We start from the raw sequence: 19,822 nt of genomic DNA on the forward strand, positions 1-19,822 counted from the left end.
ACTTGAGCTAATTTGCAATTGTTATTATGAGGGGGATGGACGCTTATCCAAACAAGATATTCTAGTTTTGTAGTTTTTCATTAATTTTCTGAAATTTGTAGAATTTGTTTCTAACTTGGAAGTTGTGAGTTACGATGACTCAATAAAGGGGGAAAAAGTCTGATTTAATGCATTTTAATTCAGGCTATAAGGCACAGGTGAAAATTTTGAAAGGTGGTGTGGGCTTTCTCAGGGCACTTCAGGTAAGTACTTAAGAGTTCATAATATATCTGTGTTTGGATGTATATGTATGTATGTGTGGGGTGTTTATAGGTGTGTGTGTGTGTGTGTGTGTGTGTGTGTGTGTGTGTGTGTGTGTGTGTGTGTGCGTGCGCGCGCATTGTTTTGTCTGGCTTCATTATTCGGACTACAGTGCAATAATTGGTCTTTATTTTGATACAACTTATGATGAACACCAATAGTCAGGACAACAACTGCATCTTGTCATCAAATCTTTTATATTGTTGTAATGAAAGGGTATAAATGAAGGATGAAATTTATTGGAACAGTACATGAACAAATTAATCACTTTTACACAAATAGTTCAATATCCATAATCAACCCCTTTAAAAAAACTCCATGCAGAAAGCAATGCCTTTAAAAAGTGAAGGTCATTTTATTGTGAAAAGCTCCTCTCCTGCCTAAATCTACAACATACTACACTGAAACTACTGTATATATTTCCCAGCACAGGAACCAGAACTTGTACCGCACCCATGGAAGCCAGCAAAGATATTCCTATGCAGTATTTATTGATATGCAAGATTACATTTTCTGGATTTTGTTTTTTCAACCCTCAAATCAATCTGTTTCGCAAAAGGAAAGCAATTTGCAATAAATCTGTGAAGGATCAGTTACTTGATTTTCAAAAAGGAATATGAGTATCGATCAAGACTATTGAGAGACTGTATCAACGGAGAGGGCAACAATGGATTTTCCAGACAAAGAGTTGAGGAAGTGTAGGTTTACCACCCTGAGAATCAAGATCAGACTGATGTTTCAGGAATTACCCTTCGCTGGAGCAAGAGAATGAAATGAGGGTCAAGGAAGGTTTAAAATGGAAGGGAGGGATTATGTGAACAAACGTAAGAGGTCAATAAGACGGTTGAGATATCAATGGTCAAGAGGTGGTATGAGCAAGAGAGGGGTAATGTCATTGAACGTCAGAGGTCAAAGATATTACCGATCCAAAATCAGCAGAGACATTGGAGGCAAGGCATCATGAAGAACTCGAAGTACAGGAGAACTCATTTAATATCTAACTCTATGGAGCATAAGACATTACTCAGGAGTGCTACGACTCCTCACAGACAAACCAGCAACACCTTGCATGTCAATATAACACATAATACCTTTCCCCTAGTAGAAAGTTAACAGTAAAATGTGTATAAAATAGAGGAGAATTTAAGGCAAAACTCCTTGTTAATGAATGTATTGAAATGAAGGTACTTAAAACAACATTAGAGCCAGTTGTCTAAATAATGAACAGAAAATGATTGGTGTTCTTTAGGCTCAATGTCCATTATATTACAACTTTAGCTTTTCAACTTTTTTGATCTTTCTTGCAGATCTAAAATCAGAGTGAGGAAGAGTGAGAGAAGAGCCAGTCACCACATACTTTGCTGTATACAGCGCCCTGATCGTGTGTTTGTGTATCGCTTGCGTGTTATCTCTTAAAAACCACGTGTTTAGACTAATGATGGCTGCTGGTTCGACATCGCTCGAACAAAGAACCTTGAGTTTGGTGATGAATTTGGTGTGAATACCTTAGAAGATTGAAGTGAATGGCTGTTTGTTTGGAAACATCTCTGCTGTTGTACTACTTCTGTTGATTCACAATTCCTGCTGCTTTTCAAGAAGCTTTTGCTTTCTTAACTACTGTTTAGGAAAATCCATCTTGAGGTGGATTTTCGTTCCACCATTCACTGGAGGTATATCGAGAGATTTGTCTGATTGTGGCTGTAATTCCTTAGTAAAAGAAAATGAAGGCAAAGGAACAGTACTTTAGCATCTTGCTGATGGGATATTAGTTTGAAAAAGTCGATTAATAAAGACTGGTGTTGATGTAATGCTTGGATTGTGCCAGGCCAGTGGTTGTCCAATTGGTACTGGCCAGTTATTGAGCTTTGTGCTCTGTCTCTACCTCTTTTATAGACGGCTACTCACCTCAAACCAACCAACATCTGAAAAATCCATTAGCAGGGTTACATTGCTTATCTTCAAATGGCTTTGCAACAGCAACGGATAAGTATGGATTTACCGGGTTCCACAACAAATGGCAATGTAACAAGCTGCAAATACAATGAGTACACCAAGCAATTTAACCAGAAATTCTGCAGTATTGCATGATTGGGCTGCCGACCTCCTGCGGGTCGGAGTCAGGGTTCGGTCCCATTGAGTGTGGATAGCCTGAGCTGCTCCTTCCCATTTCCCAGGGCCGTGCAGTCGGAACTGGTACGAAGTGCAGGGCCCGAAGAACACAGAGAATGCCAGGGCGGGGTCTCCCAGGGACAAACGCAAAAGGTTTGGCTTGACTCCTATTTTGCTGGCCAGGTCATCCATGTAAGTAAGAAAATCTGGAACTTCAACAGTACGCCGCTGCTCCTTTGAGTATCTGCATCACACATTGTATGAAATATGGTATATTAAACCATTGCCTTCTTGACCAAAGATTACAAGAAGAAAAGTTTGGTTTGAAGTTAACACCTTGTCCCAGTCTATAATACGAAAATGATTGACAGTTTATTGCCACACCATATTACAAGAACTTTGACTGTGTATTCATGTTTGCCCCCCAAAAAAGGTTTACAAAGATCAATACACGGTACGTTTATAAAAACATTGCTATGTGTGTGGGGTACAAGATTGTTAGTAAAGTGTAAGGCTGTTTCCTCATGTAGCATTGTTCATTTTAACTTGTAAAAAGGACTTCACATTGAGGCTAACATTCTCCTGTTTATGTAAGTCATAGGAAGGCGGTGCTGTGTGCGGGAGTGATAACCTAAAATAAGGGTGTCGTGTGATCTGTCCTTCATGTCTGAATTGGTAAGGGCCAAGCCAGACAAGGAAAGGTGAAGGGACCCCTTAGAAGGTAATTAATACGAGGTCCACCAGTGCGCAGCACAAGCTTCACTCTGCCCTTTGCTCCCTCCAGCATTGGAGAGGGTCATAGGACATGAGGTCACTGCCGAGGGCAGAGCCCCCTGGAGGATCCTCCACTGCCACAATAAATTGGCATGCTATTGGCCATACCCAATGGTAAGGATGCCGTTATTGGCCAGAGCTGTCGGATGTCAGCTAATTTAGCCAGTCATACGGAGGCACCATCAAAGTCACATCACATGAAGGCAAGAAGAGTCAGGAAGGGGATGATATGAGCACCTGAGAAATGACCCCCTCTCTCTCCCTCCATCTTCCTCCCTCCCCGTCTCTTCCTCTCTCTCTCTCTCTCTCTCTCTCTCTCTCTCTCTCTCTCTCTCTCTCTCTCTCTCTCTCTCTCTCTCTCTCTCTCTCTCTCTCTCTCTCTCTCTCCCTCCCTCCCTCTTCCTCCCTCCCTGTCTCTTCCTCTCTCTCTCTCTCTCTCTCTCTCTCTCTCTCTCTCTCTCTCTCTCTCTCTCTCTCTCTCTCTCTCTCTCTCTCTCTCTCTCTCTCTCTCTCTCTCTCTCTCTCCCCCCTCCTGCCCTCTATTTTTTTCACTGGGGACACCCGTTTGTGCCAGAGCTCTTATTCTTCCATTGGAGACGCTTCACAGTGCCCTGATCTCTCCCCAGTATGGGCCCTACTCTGCTATCATACTGTCCCCTTGAGGAGATTTGAGCTTGTTAAGCAATCCTTGTCGGTTTTGTGTGAATGTATGACTAGTCCTATACAGGGGTAGTTCTATTGTTTTATAAGGATGTATTTAGTCATAATTATACAAGAAGGTTATGCAATTTGAACTTCAATGCAGAAGGATGCCATTGGGCACATCAAGGCCATCCTCTGCAACTTTATGGAGCACTGCTCTCCCCTCTGTGCAAGCTCCCCTGGCCTCACATCTTGCTCAGTTTGATGCCATAGCAACCAAGGCCTTTATCATTATTAGAATCTTCTGTGATGAAGATGAGTCTATGGGCTGATCACTTCGCCATTGCAGATAGGTTGGTGGTCTCTCTATCTTCTATCCCCTCTTTTCTGTTCTTGCAACCTCTGCTCTTTTGGTGCGTTATCCCTCCCCTCCCTTCTCCCCTCCCCCCAGTTTTCTGCAAGTCTCACATGAGCCATCATCAACCCCCTTCTGGTGAAACTACCCCAATCCAGGCTCACTGCTCACCTCTGCTCATTTGTTCCTCTTTTTCCCCACCTGTGGAACCAAACTCCACACCCTCTTCAATCTCATTCTTCCCTCCAGCTCTTCAAGACAGCTATTCAGCACCATCTCGGATTGTTCTCAATCCAAAATCATGATCTTTTATACCCTCATTAACCCCACCCAAATCCCTCCTTCCAAATTTCTAGTTTTCCCTCCTTGGAGTTTCCTTCTGCATCCATCTTGTCCAAACCAAGCATCCTCTCATGTCCCCCATTCATCCCCACACCCATTGTTTGTCCAAGTCTCCCTCTATCTTGGCCTTCAACTTTACTGTTCGTGTTTCCCCTTTTTTCTACTACTACTACTTTTGCATACATCTCTACTGTTCCCTTTGTGTCCTGTTTTACGTGTTTTGCATCGCTTTTTTGTCTGTTACGTCCTGATGCGTTCAGTGTACTCGCTCTTCCAAGGGCCTTGACTATGAATACACACAAAAAAGGCTACGCAATCATGCACACATCTGAGTACCCACCCATTCCCAATACTTACAGATACCTATCCAATCAATTTTAAAACTATCCCCTCACTCTATTGTCCATGCCGTTGCAAGGAGGCCATTTCATGCATTCCCCTCTCTGAGTGGAAGACCACTGCCATAATACCATCCTCGCTCTCCTCTTCTATGTTCTTAAACAGTTTCCTCTTGTTCTATCAGTATCCATTCTGCTGAAAAATTATTCTACACTTATTTTATCAATACCCTTCATTATCCAAAACATCCCTATCACATCCCCTCAATCATTTTTCTTCTGATGTAAAAAGTCCTATCTCTTTCAGCCGCTTCTCATAGCTTAGTCTCGCGAGGCCCGGGATCAATCCAGTTTCTCTCCGCCATACCCGCCTCAATATCAACTATGTCCATCCTCAGATGTGGTGACCAAAACTGCACATAATATTCCAGATGATGCCTCACTAAATTCCGATGCAGAGTTAACACGACTGTTGAAACTGAATTGTTTAATTGAATTTATCATGAGGTAAAATGTCAAATAGCTTCAGTTAGTGCTTTGAGAATAATTTAATAAATATATTCTGGGAAAGCGAGCAGGAGGCAGAATACACATATTCCTCTGAAGTCATAAAAGCCTTGTAAAACCATATCTGCCTGCTCACCATCTGGGCCAGCAGCAAGAAATCAAACACTCTTTCATGGGGACAATGAGCAAGCTCCGATAACAGAACGTTTTTTATCCTACATTTGTAATTTTAAACCTAACAAAATTCCCTCTGTTGTTTCTCCAATTCCCTCTTTTGTTTCTGTTTCTCCAAGGCTCTTTGTTCAGTTAATTTCTTTGATGTATCAACTACGCACTGGAGGATCATATATACATATATACATATATATATATATATATATATATATATATATATATATATATATATATATATATATATATATTGCGTATATATATATATATATATATATATATATATATATATATATATATATATATTGCGTATATATATATATATATATATATATATATATATATATATATATATATATATATATATATATATATATATATATATATATATATATATATATATATATATATATATATATATATATATATATATATATATATATATATATATATATATATATATATATATATATATATATATATATATATATATATATACGGGAGCGGCCGAAGGAAGAAGAAGATATATATATATATATATATATATTCTTCTTTCGGCTGCTCCTTTTAGGGGTCGCCACAGCGGATCATCCGTTATAATCCGCATACTGATTTGGCACAGGTTTTACACCAGATGCCCTTCCTGACGCAACCCTGATCGCCTCTTACAACACAGGGATAAGGATAGGGTTTCGCCATGATTCTGGGCTGCCCTACACCCTCTCATAGCGCGGCCCAGGGCAGAGCTACCGTCCTCAAGCGATCCTCCAACCCACGCCTCCGAGTACCTGGATTACAGGCGCACGCCACTATCCCATATATATATATATATATATATATATATATATATATATATATATATATATATATATATATATATATAAAAAAATTTTTTAAGAAGAAGAAGGTGCTTCAAAACAAAAGTAAAAACGAGGTTGGCTCCGCTAATTTGAGCAAAAGTGCGAGAGCAGACCCGATCTCAGGTAACGTTTCGCCGGCTTCACAGCCGGCTTCATCAGGCACAATGGACCCCGGGCCTCGGCACGTGTCCGGTTTTTATTTCGACATGACCGCTCATTTCCGGTCATGTGCTGGTGATCGAGGTCAAATGGAGGAGTGCATTTTATTTTGCAAAAGCAAAAACAAACATCAAATCACATCATTGAAGGGGTGCTCTGCTCTTTTTTGTTTGTATTTACACGTAGTCTGGTGTTGTATGCGTGTGGGTGAACACGTGTGTGCGCTTGTTGTAGTTTTTGTGTTTGTGTTTCGGGGCACGAACATGGCTGGTTTTGTGTCCGGGTTGGGCATGATGAGGTGTTGGTTGTGTGGGTGTTGAAGTTCTCAGTAAGTGTTGTGAACATGTGGATGTGATGTTTGAGGTTGGGTGTTTGTTGCTCACCTTAACCAGCCGTTTGCACCATCCAGTTTTCGTTATTTGCATGAGAGGTGTGTATTGTGTGGGTACTTCCATCGTCTCCCCAGTTAGGCCACCCTCCCGGCTCTTCATGTGTCATGCTTCCAAAATAAACATGTGTCGTTCATTAGATGTAGTGTCAAAGATACGGATCCCATCAGTCAATTTTATGGCCAGATTGCAGACAATGATGTGCTGTGGCTGACTGGGTCATTTTTTCATGCCGACTTGCTTTGTCATGTTCATTACCTTCGCATTCTGCGAAAGGTTATGTTTTGGTCGGCGTGTATTTATTTATTTATTTATTTATTTGTAATCTTGTGATTCGTATAACTCAAAAAGTATTAAACCAAAATTGCATGAAATTTGGTGGGATGATTGGTTATTAGCCAGGAAGCATTCAATTAGATTTTGGGATTGTTCGCGTCAAAGGTAAAGGTCAAGGTCACGAAAAGGTCAAAATCGTCTTTACGATAACACGGTCAATTTTTATTCAATTTGCATGCAACTAACGCCAAAATGTTCAGAATTCAACGCCTCATCTTGTGATATGCAATATGACACAATGACGCCCATACTCTTGTTACCGGTTAGGGGTCAAAGGTCAGGGGGGTCACGACCTTGAAAAATATGCGGTTTTTGTCATAACGCGGTCAATTCTTGTTCGCTTTACATGAACCCAGCACCAAAATGTTCAGAATTTAATGCCCAATCTTGTGACACAATGACGTCATAACACATGTTACCGGTTGGGGCAAAATGTAGGAGGGGGGTCGTCACGCCCTTGAAAAATATGCGGTTTTCGGCATAACTCAGTCAATTCTTATTCGATTTGCATGAAACCAGCATCAAACGAGATTACCTTCTTTTGTTGAAACGTTGTATTCACCAAGCTTGCGAGTGAAGACTCGCCAAAACGACGTGAGTTGATTGTTGTTTAGTCTGTAGCCCCCGAAAGTCGGGGGGGGTCATGACATTATAGATATGTGGTTTGTGTCATAAGACCATTCATATGAAACCAGTTACCCACACTCATACCAAGAACAAAAAAAGTAGTGGCGGCGAAGGTATGCGCTCTATGAGTGCCCGTTCTAGTCTTGTCTTTGTTTCAAATTCGTTCCAGTTTCACCAATGTAGAATTGGTCACAGTCTGCATGATTAATGGTAAACTACTCCAGATTTATCACCAGTTGTTATTGGGCCCATTAGTTTTGAGATGACATTACGGATGGTGCATAGAGGCTTGTAGACTATGCCAATCCGTGTACCATGTACTATCTCGCTGATCCTTTCTGAAAGGCCCGGGTAGTGTGGCAGTACACAGTGGCCAAATATGTCTGGCTCCTTCCGTTCTGTCCTTTTTTGTTATTCTAATGTGGGGAGTATCCCCTTGTTGTATCCATTTTTGAGCAGGACTCCTCTCACTAATGTGATTTCTTTAATTGCCTCGGCTTTGGGAGATGACTGCTTCCATGCCAGCGTGCAATTCTTTCGGGAGCCTTCGGGCTTATGGTGAACCTCTACATCCATATGTCAGGCTTACGCTTATGGTCAGGCTTATGCCAATTTGCTTTCTTTTTCCATTTCCATTGTGAAGTTATTGCAGGGGAAGGCACTCGATCTTGCGATCCCAGTCGATCTTGCAGTGAGCATCACACTTGACTGGGTCAAACATTCAAACGTTTGGAAAATGGCTTGTCAAAACAGCAAACTAACACCTGAAGATATTGCGAGCTTGCTGGAGATGTGTCTGAACAGCACAACCTTCATCTATGATGGTGCACACCACCGACATATTTGGCACAGCTATGTGTTCAACGGTCTCTGCTGTTGTAGCTCATTTTGTGATGGAGGAACTCGAACAAAGGATATTTGAGTCTCATGAGAATTGGCTCCCACGGTACTGGAACAGATATACAGAGGACACCTTCATCATTGTGCACACAAACAGGGTAGACCATCTACTGGTACAACTTGGCCGGGTATTCCCCAGCATTAACTTCACAATGGAAATTGAAAAAGAAAGCAACTTGGTATTTTTGGATGTGGAGGTTCACCATAAGCCTGACGGCTCCCGAAAGACTTTGACGTTGGCATGGACACTGTCATCTTCCAAAGCCGAGGCAATTAAAGAAATCAGATTAGTGAGAGGAGTCCTGCTCAAAAATGGGTACAACAAGGGGATACTCCTCACATTGAAACAACCAAAAAGGACAGAAGGAAGGGGACAGACACACTTGGGCAATGTGTACTGCTCCACTACCTGGGCCTTTCAGAAAGGATTGGCAGGATAGTACATGGCACACTGATTGGCGTAGCCTACAAGCCTCTATGCACCATCCGTAATGTCATCTCAAAACAAAAGAACCCAATACCAACTGGTGATAAATCTGGAGTAGTTTACCATTCATCATGGAAAGACTGTGACCAATTCTACATTGGTGAAACTGGAAGGAATTTGAAACAAAGACTAGATGAACATGATAGAGCAATTAGGCTTGGAAAAATGACCCAGTCAGCCATAGTGCATCATTGCCTGCAATCTGGCTATAAATTTGACTGATGGGACCCATGTCTTAGACACTACATCTAATAAACGACACAGGTTGATTTTGAAAGCATGGCACATGAAGAACTGGGAGGGTGGTGGCCTAATTGGTGAGATGGTGGATATACCCACACAATACACACCTCTCATGCAAATGGCGATAACTGGATGGAGCAATCGACTGGATAAGGTGAGCAACAAACACCCAAACCCAAACACCACATCCAAATGTTCACAAAATCCAACGAGAACCTCAACACCCACATGACCAACACCTCATCATGCCCAACCCGGACACAAAACCAGCTGTCTTCTTGCCCCAAAAACACAAACACAAAAACAACAACAAGCACACACACGTGTTCACCCACACGCATACAGCACCAGATCACGTGTGAATAAAAACAAAAAAGAGCAGAGCACCCATTCAACAATGTGATTTGATGTTTGTTTTTGCTTTTGCAAAATAAAATGCACTCCTCCATTTGACCTCGAGCACCAGCACGTGACCGGAAATAAGCGGTCATGTCAAAATAAAAACCGGACAGGTGCCGAGGCCCGGGGTCCATTGTGCCTGATGAAGCTGGCTGTGAAGCTGGTGAAACGTTGCCTGAGACTGGATCTGCTCTGGTTTTTTTGCTCAAATTAGTGGAGTCGATTTGTTTTTACTTTTGTTTGGAAGCGCCTTCTTCTTCTCTAAAAAATGTATTTTCCCAACCGCCCCATTCTTATACAATATATGTATATGTATATATATATATATATATATATATATATATATATATATATGTATATATATATATATATATATATATATATATATATATATTATACACACACACACACACACACTTGTAATATGTGATGTAAAGTTAAGTTTTTTGTTTGTGATATTGCTCCAAGCTAAAGGCTTCCTCTTGTGCACAAATGTTTGTCTGATATTTATTCCTGAATAAACAGCTTAAATTGACCTAAAGATTTTTCTGTGTTGATGTAACCAAAACTGTCACGAAATATATCCCTCTTTTGACTTATAATTTATCCTTCTACTAATGCAACCTGAAACCCAAAGAGCCTTACCTCTGGCTGCTTGGCTCTGTGATGTCTCCTTACCTCCCACATATATTACCACTCCCAGATCCCTTTTCTGTGTCACATGCTCCAAGATTTCCACTTGCATTATGTAGTCTCTTATCTTTATTTACATTCTTGTCACCAAACCCTAGCACCTTACATTTCCTTGTGCTGAACTGAATCTGCCAATATTTTGCTGAAGTGGTAAAAGTGAGAAAATCCTTGATAAAAAAAAAAAATAATAATCACTGCATCAGAATGCTTTGGAGCTCCCTTTTTGTCTAATCGTTGTAAAGCAAACGGTGCTCTGTCTTCTCTTTTTAGCTCGCCTGTTCGAAGAACAGAGAGCTATAGTGATACCCCCGGCATGAGCGTCAGCGTCAGCATGAGCATGAAAATGTTAAAGTTTTTGGTGCAAGTTATTTCCTAATGTTTTTACCTACCACACTATTTTTTACTAATTACAATACGCATACAAATACATATATTGCTTTAAAATTATTTGGATCAGACTTCACTGCAATGCTTTATAAAAAATATGATTAGACGAGTCTTTTAAAAACGAAAAATGTATAAACAGGCAAGCATTGGGTGGCTTTGACACCACTCTGGTTGAGAAACTACTGTGGTGAAAGCTTGACTTGATGATCTTTGGGACATAGAACTTGGGAGCTCCCCAACGCAACACCAAGCTGAACAGTATCAACTGGGCCTTTCCAATCCGTTCATTCCGATTGAAGCAGATTACATTCTGCATGTGTTACTCAGGCCAGGTTATATGCCCATTCATTTTGATTAGCCCTTCAAAGTGGTGGAGCATTCATGATCAGTGACACTTTTGGGTGTACTGCCCTTCAGTTGTTTATCACCCTCACGGAGATTGAGATTTCCCTGCTCCTGGAAAGAAAACAATGCAGTGACTTTTACATCTAAGGCCGTGGTAAGGAGAGAGACTGAGAAAGAAGGCTTCCCCATTGTGTTTCTTCCACATTGTCCTTCGTATTAAACGTCAAAGCATTTCATTGGGCATATAGACAATACATGTTCCAATCTCACTCAAGGGATTTACAAACCACGATGGGTTTGAGTACAAAAGCTGTCTCTCTAATGATTGGCCATTTGAATATATGTATGTATATATATATATATATATATATATATATATATATATATATATATATATATATATATATATATATATATATATATATAAAATGTATAGATGAATTAGCTACCAAGCCATGTCAGGGATATTTGTGAATGTGTTTGTTGTCGATATTAAATCAGTTTATGTGTAAAATCGTTGAGTTCCTGTGACTGGTAAACAATGGAATTTCTGTGTCCATAGTTTTAGAGGCTGAATGGATTCATGCGGAATTGGTGATAGTGATTGCAGGGAAAGGCGAATTACTGTTCTATTCCTCATGGCTCATCTTTCACCACAGCACTAAAAGCAGTGTTTTCACCACAGTGGCGGAGAAACATTTTCTCGAAGTTCTGAATGAGTATGTGATGGGCGAGGAGATCATTTGGACTTCAAGTTCCTTGTCACCCCTCAAACTGGCGTCAGTATTATCAAAGTCTATTAGGCCCACTCACGTCCGTGTTAAATCTTTGGTTGTTGCATCCTGTTTGTGAAATGTTCGTTTTATTGGTGTGCATTGATGATATAGATATTAAAAAGATTTGCTTTGTGGTGCATGTTCTGCAGAATAACATACTTTTTTGCATGTTCCTCTTGTTTGTCTGAGATGTCTTTCAGCATTTCAGACTCCTCTGGCAATGACACCAGCCCTGGAAAATAATGGAAGATGAAAAAAAAAATCATAAATCTGGTGATTCTAACATTTTTTTGTGTTCAAATTTAGTTTGCAGTCGTGTATTTTGGTTGTAGACATTAAGAGTGTCTGAATATCTCGCTTGCTGAGCAAACTGTTTCTGAATGTATCTTTGGATCCGATGTCATATTGTTCTGTGAGCTGTTTGGGCTTTCTATGGCCAAGGCCAAGTTATTGTAACTTGTGTGTGCTCTGTGTATGTTTCCCATGATATCAATGTGTGTTGGCACGCAGATGCTACGTCACTTTACTTCGCCCTACCAGGTGAAATCCCCTGTGTTCCAATAAACGTATTCTCCACCATCCTCTTGCTGCCTCTCATTAGTCTTTTTTATATCGGCAATTTTGTCCCAAACATGCAACAAGGTCTTCTGACGCATACCTTTATTTGGGCGGTGTGTAGGCAACTGACAGTTCTGTGTTGGCAAAAAACACACAACCCAGGTTGTGTGCATGAAGCAAAAACATACCGACTGCTTATAATTCAACACACCTAAATGAACTGGAAAATGTGGGGACAGGAATACTGTACTGTACTGTACTGTAAATGGTGGAAACTTGAAATATCCTCCCCCACCTGAAGGCAGCACCACACAATATACATTTACATGGATAATTTGCATCACCACCCCCCCTGGCCCCCCCACAAGATCACCAGCAAAGATAAAACCAACCCTATACATCATTTGGGGGCATGCTGATCCTACGTATCAAGTATGGATGTAATCAGCCCAGAACTGTTGGAGGAGTAGCGCGACAAACAAACACACAGAAACAATGGTCCATTAAATATTATTAGCAAGCGAAGGCTATCTTGAAAGCTCATTCCTCCGTGGTACCTCAACCCGCTCAATTTGCATGCATTCTTCTAAAACCTAAACCTCGATACCCTCTGCAATTCCATGCTGAAGGTTCACTCACCTCCATTCCTTTATCACTGTCAGTATCCCTATTTATGTGGAATGGTGCCCCTCTCTCAAGTCTTTCAAGAGTGTTGCCCATCATCATCTCATGCTCTCTTCCATACTCACCCTGTTGTCTTTTATTCTTGATGACACCCTCGAACCCCACCCACCCTTTCTTTTCTGCTACTTCTTTCTTCAGCCTTTCAAACAGATGTTTGTTCTCCCTAATCCCCACTAACCCTTTGGTCAGCTTATCAAGCTGCTGCTCTTTGTCTTTTAACTTCTCCATGAGCTGAAATTTCTAAAAAAAATTAAAAATTGAGCAACAAGCAAGTCCGTCCATTTAACACATTCCTGAAACCTTTCATGACAAGAATGACACATCAACTTTGGTAAAAGTAAATAAAACTGTCTGGTATCAAAAACATTAAGCACAACAGCAGAGAGAGTGAAGAAACAAAGTACTAAAATGCCAGCTGAACTGGTGGAAACAATTTGGGATTGTTGAAGTTAACGGGTAAAGAACATGTGATTTAATGTGCTGAGGTTAACGGGTAAAACAGAAATGGCTTAATTTAAACAACGTATGAAGATAACACTTGCCATTATATTAATTCACAACATAGCTTTTCATAAACGCAAAACGAACCTTTGAAAACTTGCGTCACAAAACGACTTTGCATTTCAACGAGTGCAGGGACAGGTCCATTGGGTTCCACCAGGCCAATGAGAGCAAGTGTCTGCTTCGGTAGTTTTGGCAGAAACATGTTCTTGTAGAAATTATTTTTGTTTTGATGGACTGTAAGGGTTCCATCCACCTCAAGGAATGGAAACCGAAAATGGTAACCAGTGGCAAAAACGACAGCATCCAGATTTTCAGCCCGTGATCCGTCCACGAATACCACTCCATTGTCGGTGAATGATGCCACATTTGGTTTCATGATCATTTTCCCCAGGATGATACGATGAGGAACATCATCATTTATCGTCACTTGCTTGCTGTATAGCCTGCTCAGGAGAGAACAAGGCAAGAAGTCAACAATCTGCCTTGTATCATCCATTTGTATGCATTGTTGAGTTTGATTTGTACAAAAACAAATGTTGTTTCAATAAGCCAGTAAATCATTTTGCTTGGGGGAAAAATTCCCATTTACATTTCGAGAAATTCCAGTGAAATTCCAGTGGGCTGTGTTGTAAAAGTTTTTGGGTTTTTTTAAGCAATGTGCCCACTCGAGGGAGCTTTGTCAGCCGTCGTCACATTTGATGGATTGCACCACAGTCCAATGTTGAAAGGTCCTTGAAACAAGTTGTTTCACTTGCTTTTTTGTGTTTTGGAACTGCCTGCTTTGTAATCTACAAAACATGTGATAATTATCACCCTAATGATGTTTTACAGGTTTTTTTTGGATATGAAGATGAGGCTGAGTGTACTTTCCTGAGTCGGCTTTGGTACTATTTGAGGTGAGGGAATAGATGTGGGGATGGGGAATCATCCACCGTCGACAGACTTGAAAACATGCCTCCAGGACTTTGAGGAAGGAGACAGGTTCCAGGGGTGGATCCAGGATTTTAGGTTGAGGGTGGTGGGAGGAATAGGGTGCAAAAATTTACATTGCATTGAAAAGTATAATTTTGCCGAGCAGAGCGAGGTTATTTAATTGTTTATCATTTCAGAATGTTTATGATTCATGTACAGTTTTTGATTCCTTTTGATTAAAAATAGATAATTAAACGTTCATCAGATGGGATACAAATTCGTGATCTCTTGTATACTAAACAATGGGTAAATTACATTGGAACACACTGTCTGCTCTATTTCTTCAATGGATAGTTCACAATCACGATGCATTAAAAAGGACCAAAACAAAAAGAGATAATATCACCAACAACACGACTGTACTTGTAATCATCATTACAAAATTCCAGCACACTGAGAAAGCTCTACGAGTTAGTGGAATCACAAAATCAAAAAATCTTTACAGTAGAAATCGTTAGAAAAATTCACTGCACGAGACAGCTTCCTTTCCCACATTCCGAGACTGCATCTTCGGTTATATACATGTCATTACATGTGAAAAAACTATCTCCTTTGAGAGGAGGGGATGATTTAGGGAGGCTGCTCGCCAGGTGCACACCGAGCTTGTTTAAGAGAGGTTGCGCACTGGGTGCCCCCCCCTTCAGGATCTGCCCTTGAGCTGAGTTAAACAGTCCCCCGACTTGAGGTTGACCAGATGTGTTCTGGCTGTACTGAAATTGGACACACACTTCTTGTGGGTCTCATGGATTGACTTTCAATTGCCATTATTCACTTTATGCTGAAGAATCTGGATGATTTTATGTGCAGTGTATTGCTGTAATTGGCATCTGTCTGGAATAATCTTGATATTCAGAATATCAGTTGTGATAACTGAACAGATGAGGGGATGATATGCACTTCCCACACATGAGAAGGATCTGAATGCCAATTTGACCAGGATTTTATTACCTCTGCCATCAAAGATGAAGGAGATTATGTTTTCACTCCTTTCTGTCCATTCGTCTGTTTGTTTGTGTGCAAGATATCTCAAAAAGTAGTCGACGGATCCGGAGGAAATTTTGAGGACAGGTTGGGTGTGTGACAAGGACGAACTGATTAGATTTTGGTGAAGATCTGGTTCCAATTACTGTAATAACGTGATTCTTGACCATTGAGAGATGGGGCCAAAAACGATATAATACTGTATAGCATGATATTTCAAAAATGTATTGGGCCCGATATGTTCTTGTGGATCAGATATTACGTGGCGGAGGTGTGCCCTCTACCGAGTGCCGTTCTAGTTATTAGTACAGTCAAAATGTCGGATGAACTCCCACAAATTGCAACAAAAGCAAACTCAACAGATTTTGATTCCTGGATATGTCCTCAGTGACAGAAAAAAAGTCCTAAGGGATCCTCTGGGGGGAAAGTCCTGAAATCATGGAAATCCAATATGGCCGCGACCCGGCTTCGGGGAAAATGAGAAAATTGTAAAGATTGATATTTTAATATGTAAATATGTTTTTCTGCATTCTAATTGTTTCTAGTTATGGTCAGTATATTGATATACAAAATTAATTATAAAAAGTTGGAATCTATTGAGGGTAAAATAAAAAATTATAGCTTTTTTGTCCAAAAATGTCAATTTTTTGTCCCGAAAAAAAAAAATTTACCTGATACTGATTTTGGCTCCTGGACAAAAAAAAAGAAATGTTGAAGACACAAGATGAAATCAAGTCTACGGCAATACAATATAATTATGTAAATCATTGAAACATGACAAAATTCACAATTCCACTCGGGGCAATCACATCTGCCTAATGAAGGTTTCAAAATGAAAATGAAAATTCGCATTAAACTCAGAAACTACATCCATTATAAACTTACTATACATGTTGAGAAAAATCAAGCGTATTAAAGTTAGAACTCGACAATATCGTCATCATCCTCATCATTGTCACATGGAGTGTTTGTGCAGCCAGAGCCCCTGCAGTTTCCACAAGCTGGAGTGCACTCAATGTTGTGCTTCTTGCATGTGCATCTCATGGTGCTACATTCAGCCTGGCAGTTGCACCTAATGACACGTAACATCTTTTCAGGAGCTGGAGCTATTGATGTCTGAAGTGGCACAAAACCCTCATCACACTTCTGCCAACCACAGTCTGTCGGAAGAAGTTCATCTGAACATCCCTTCCATTCTTGGACTTGCAGATACACACACAGGCTGTGATACTTTGCTGCTTCTGATGTTGGTGGTAACATCTGTGATTGCACATGAGAGGAGCTCCAAGCCACCTTGTCCCAGTACCGCTGATAGCGGAGGGCGTCCAGGGTGTCAGTTGACTTTCCGTTGTAGATTATCACCAATGTTTTTTCTCCTGCATCTGCCACATCACATACGGAAGCTGGATATGTATCAAAAACCTTGGCCTGCTCACGGAATGTGTTTGCTTTGAACTTTTTGAGGGAAGCTCCCTTTCCAATCCCATGAAGACGAGACGTCGTGTTGCACCCAAGAACTGCATGTAGAAACAGTATGTGCTTGCATATGCCTGTACCAATCATTTTCTTTGTAGCCTTGATGCTCCAGATGCGAGGCTTCTTAGTGTTCTTTTTTGGCTCGGGACAAAAGAAGAGGTCATGGGATTCTAAGCTTGCATGGTAGCATAGAAGGACGAGGAGGTCTGTGTCATCACCAACTAACACAGTGTTGGTGACAGCAGCAGACTGCATGGCCTTCAGTACAATCAGGAGATCAGCATCCCCTGAGGCATGGTGTGTCTCACAGTTCTTCTTCTGAAGCTCTTCACTCAACATAAAAATGAATCGCTGTTTATTCTGCCTATTGGCAAGAAACTGTTCCTTCTTCATTGTGAGACGCATGTCAGCTGTAAATGTCACAGTCGTGCCAGCATTCCCTTTAGACCGTCTCTGGTGTGTCATGTCCTTCGTGTTGGTACTCTCATAACCATCAAACACGACTATGGCATCTCCATACTTCTTCGTTACATAATCAGTGTACTGGTGGCATATGTCTCTGTATGTAGATCCATGAGACCATGGAATGCATTGAACAAGTGCCCCACCATCCAAAACATACTGTTGCCCATCATTGGGGATATCGGCTGGGACATCGGATCCAAGAAGATCCCAGATGGCATCAGCAAAGACTGGCTTGTGTGCTTCTCAGAGCTGAAGAGAGGAATCAAAGAGGGCTGGTAGATAGCTGCACAGTTCATATTTGAAGGCCGACTCCAGTTCTTCTGCTGTCTGTGCAACAGTGATTAGTCTCTGGAAGAGGAGTTATGGGTCAACCTGGACTTTCTCTCCATCAATCTTGACAGATGACTTCATGCCGAGGGTGACAACTTGTTCTTTCCTCTTAAATGTGAACTCGGAAGGTGTTTTCCCATCCATAGATTTCAATATTTTAGCTCCTACAGCATGTGCTGTATCGACGTTGACGGTGGGGTGTGCAAGAACTCCAGTGGCAATGTTCCTCAGACGTGGATCACTACTGAATGGATTCCGTTCCTGTAAATACTGAAGAGCTGATAGTGTGTCCTTCCAGTCACAAGACTGTTTTGCCTTGGTCATGTCCTTCTTCTGCTCTCCAGTGTTGTAGTTCACACCTGTGAGTTCCTGCATTGCCTGGTTTATTTCTGCACAGGCAGGCATTGATAGTAGCCATACCAGCCGTTGTTGCTCTGTCATTCCTCGCCCTCATGTGAGCCCCCCGCTGGTCTTCAAACTTCTCATCAGAACTTGTTCGATGATCAGGTCAAATGAAAGACCTGCCCACAGGCGATCACTTCGTCGAACCACATGGAACCCCTCATCAAAACGTTGTTGGACATTGGGATGTTGAGTTTTGAGGTTGGACATCTGCTGCAGATACACCCTCGCAGATTTCGCATACAGGTTGTGGCCCGAGGCTGCCAGGTAAGGCAGCATTTCCTGGATGGCCTGTAGATGTAGTGCCCAGTTCCCAGTGCGCTCTGCCCGGATGTATTTGCGTAGAATGTATAGCATGTACATATACTGAACCCAGAGCGCTGAAGTTATAGAAGATATCTTTGCAGACTCGGCATGCTTCTGAAGGTGGTCTTTGATTCGTTTCAAGACATCAGACTTGCATACTTCTTCCACAGACTGGGGTTGGCAGAAGTGTGATGAGGGTTTTGTGCCACTTCAGACATTAATAGCTCCAGCTCCTGAAAAGATGTTACGTGTCATTAGGTGCAACTGCCAGGCTGAATAAAGCACCTTGAGATGCACATGCAAGAAGCACAACATTGAGTGCACTCCAGCTTGTGGAAACTGCAGGGGCTCTGGCTGCACAAACACTCCATGTGACAATGATGAGGATGAAGACGACGTTGTCGAGTTCTAACTTTAATATGCTTGATTTTTCTCAACATGTATAGTAAGTTTATAATGGATGTAGTTTCTGAGTTTAATGCGAATTTTCATTTTCATTTTGAAACCTTCATCAGGCAGATGTGATTTCCCCGAGTGGAATTGTGAATTTTGTCATGTTTCAATGATTTACATAATTATATTGTATTGCCATAGACTTGATTTCATCTTGTGTCTTCAACGTTTATTATTTTTTTTTGTCCAGGAGCCAAAATCAGTATCAGGTAAATAATTTTTTTTCGGGACAAAAAATTGACATTTTTGGACAAAAAAGCTATAATTTTTTATTTTACCCTCAATACATTTCACTTTTTATAATTATTCTTGTATATCAATATACTGACCATAACTAGAAACAATGAGAATGCAGAAAAACATATATTTACATATTAAAATATCAATCTTTACAATTTTCTCTTTTTCCCGAAGCCGGGTGGCGGCCATATTGGATTTCCATGATTTCAGGACTTTCCCCCCCGGAGGATCCCTTAGGACTTTTTTGTGTCACTGAGGACATATCCAGGAATCAAAATCTGTTGAGTTTGCTTTTGTTGCAATTTGTGGGAG

The 19,822-nt window shown here is 41.0% G+C and overlaps 1 protein-coding gene across 5 annotated transcripts in view; it reads right to left on the reverse strand.

Moving 5' to 3' along the window:
• Positions 1 to 478: 478 nt before the first annotated feature.
• The window catches only part of LOC147026205 (flavin-containing monooxygenase 5-like), an 82,023-nt gene continuing 62,679 nt past the window's right edge, over positions 479 to 19,822 (reverse strand). For all 5 annotated transcript variants that reach the window (XM_085881386.1, XM_085881387.1, XM_085881384.1 and 2 more), the window contains 3 exons: positions 13,970 to 14,328; positions 12,299 to 12,371; positions 479 to 2,653 (listed from right to left, as the gene is read on the reverse strand). In XM_085881386.1, coding sequence (XP_085737512.1) covers positions 2,296 to 2,653; positions 12,299 to 12,371; positions 13,970 to 14,328 — 790 coding nt within the window. In that variant the 3' untranslated portion in view covers positions 479 to 2,295. The remainder of the gene's footprint in view (positions 2,654 to 12,298; positions 12,372 to 13,969; positions 14,329 to 19,822) is intronic.

This window comes from Eptatretus burgeri, chromosome 5 (genome assembly GCF_056783735.1).
Source record: "Eptatretus burgeri isolate ZD-2024b chromosome 5, Ebu_testis_v1, whole genome shotgun sequence".
In the NCBI taxonomy this organism is placed as follows: domain Eukaryota; kingdom Metazoa; phylum Chordata; class Myxini; order Myxiniformes; family Myxinidae; genus Eptatretus; species Eptatretus burgeri.